This window comes from Montipora foliosa, chromosome 9 (genome assembly GCF_036669935.1).
Source record: "Montipora foliosa isolate CH-2021 chromosome 9, ASM3666993v2, whole genome shotgun sequence".
Taxonomy (NCBI): domain Eukaryota; kingdom Metazoa; phylum Cnidaria; class Anthozoa; order Scleractinia; family Acroporidae; genus Montipora; species Montipora foliosa.
This window is the reverse complement of record NC_090877.1, coordinates 37663072-37665571: the sequence shown is the minus strand read 5'-3', so window position 1 is coordinate 37665571 and position 2500 is coordinate 37663072. Positions and strand designations below refer to the sequence as shown.

The following is a 2500-nucleotide window of genomic DNA, read 5'->3' as shown; positions in this document are numbered from 1 at the left end:
TAATCTCGTACGCCAAACTGGATTCAACAAGAGAGTCCAAAACAGGCGCATTTAAATTGTGGGTATGTCTGTGCACCAAAAAAGAAAGGAAAGGACCTTTATTTAAGTGTGTTCGTAAGGTAGAAAGTGAATTATCAATGAGCAACAAGCACAATTGCCGAAACCAGGGCCCGGTTGTTCTTTGGACCGGAAGGGTGGGGTGGATGAAGGCTACGGCTCCCCAAATGCAGCTAATTAGATGCAAGACGATTTTGGAAAGCGTCACGAAGTGTCCAATTGCTCTTCTCTCCAACTTCTACATCACTCGCGTCTGGTAAGACGATTATATCACAAAGAGTCCCCTGAACTCTGGCCTTTAACTAAAAGTATATAGCTGCGTTTACCCTCAGCAAAAGACAAAGGTAACCCTTGTACTAACCGTATTCAAGTAAAGCTATGATCCTCGCAGGAAGGAAGGCTAAAAAATTCAGGACTTCAACGGGGTTTGAACCCGTGACCTCGCGATACCGGTACGACGCTCTAACCAACTGAGCTATGAAGCCACTGACGTTGGGAGCTGGTCATTTGTGGGTTCTAATGTTCCCGTTAGTAGGATTGAATCAAAGATGAAATGATACATATGAAATGGATCATATATGAACTGCAGATATGAAATCAAGTAAAGCTATGATCCTCGCAGTTATGAACGCAATTTTTGCAATTGCGTAAAGAAGCCTGAAAAATTCAGGACTTCAACGGTGTTTGAACCCGTGACCTCGCGATACCGGTGCGACGCTCTAACCGTATTGCTAGAAATAAGTGGCAAATGCTTAGACGGAAAAGGACACATAATGTTCGATATTAGATTTGGGCGTGTGGATATAATTAGGTTATTGTTCTTGCCATCCAACATGGCCACCATGCATGACGTCACATGCAAACCAGCAATTTCTAGATTTGACTGGTTCCGCTTCTGAACCAATCGGATGCGCAAAGAGCATCATTCACTTTTGTGACATGAACAGATTCTTTTCTTTAGTCTCATTCATTATTTATAAAGGAAAAGAAAACAATGTTTAATTTATTGCTCAATTTTACTGTATATATCACTGCATGTCTGTATATCTATTCTTACCGCTTTACCGAAACGTTTTGATCGATTCCCTTCGTTGAAATGTTTTGCAAAATAATCCGAGAACATGAAGGCTCGTTACAGGGAAGACTTGGAGTTCTGTCGAACAATTGAAATAATACTCGTAACAATTTTTAATAAAATACTTACAGCAGTTTGTTTTTGTGCAAAATTCGATGAGCAGATTCTACAAATTAAAGTGTGACAGGCATCTTATTACAAATTGCGGGCGGACAGAACACCTAGTGGTGATGCTAAGTAAGTAGCTTATAAGAAACCCATCAGTGTTTTTCCACATGTACAAACTCTCGTTGTTAATGAAATACACCACTACGTCTCATAGTTTAGAAACTACTTATAACTGTTCAGAGATTGATTCAATAATTGTGGTTTTTGACAGAATCTTGATCATCGGATGGCGTATTGTATTGCGCTTTGCGGTCCTCTGTGCTTCTCATCAATTCCAATGTATCCCATACTGCATGGCGCTCAAATCAAGAAGGGCAATTATAAACTGTGGAACCCAGTGAAGAACGGTGTGATCATGTTTGAAACCAACAAATCCAGCGTTTTGACCATTGGACAACTGGGCCCAACAGACGCCGAAAGTAAGAGTGTTTTGTCTTTCTAGACCCATTAAATAAAGGCCCATGCGATCTCAAAAGACATAGCGCGCTTGTGTTGTTGTGAAATAGTTCCAGCATTTTGCTTGGGTTATTTTCGAATTTTCCGTCTGTGCGAAATTCAACGCGGCGTCCAATGTCTTTTGCAATGAGTTAATAGGGGCCTTTAGCTAATCCTGGATTTACTAAAAACGTAAACTGCAGTTTATTTATTTATTAAAAGAAAAGTGTCCACAAGAATTTTAGACTCAATTTTGACTTGGGCTTTCGTTTTTTTGTTTTTTTCTCAACACAAATTAAGATTGTTAAAGCTTTCTCGACGGGAAGAGTTCAATGGGGCTAGGTGATGCTATTTTAGGCAATTTTGTTTAATTTTAATTATGAGCTCTAAACGTCAAGTAGGCAGAGCAAGAGTCTTTTATTTGCAAAATCACGGCCACACAACAACGGAGAATGATATTCCAGCTGTGTAAATGACGTTTTGATATAGACTGATATAAATTTGAAAAAAGTTGGGTCGACGTTTTTCAAATATCCGACAAGTTCAGTCTGTGCAAATATTTCAGTATTTGCTTAAGTAATGGTGAGTATGCACACTCCAAGCTTTGTAAACTTGAACCTTCACGAAAACCCGCGCCAACGTTTCAAGTGGAGTATACGTTTACTTTGGATCGCGACTAATCCATTACCTTGAACTACTGGGGCCAGATGGCGAGTGGGGAATGTTTCTAAGGAAGGTTAGTCTTATTAAATGAATTGCCAAAAG

At 39.7% G+C, this 2500-nt stretch overlaps 1 protein-coding gene across 5 annotated transcripts in view; it reads left to right on the top strand.

Annotated features, from left to right (window-relative positions):
• The window catches only part of LOC137970949 (uncharacterized), a 50038-nt gene that overhangs the window by 25463 nt on the left and 22075 nt on the right, over positions 1–2500 (top strand). For all 5 annotated transcript variants that reach the window (XM_068817623.1, XM_068817622.1, XM_068817620.1 and 2 more), the window contains one exon: positions 1512–1719. In XM_068817623.1, coding sequence (XP_068673724.1) covers positions 1512–1719 — 208 coding nt within the window. The remainder of the gene's footprint in view (positions 1–1511; positions 1720–2500) is intronic.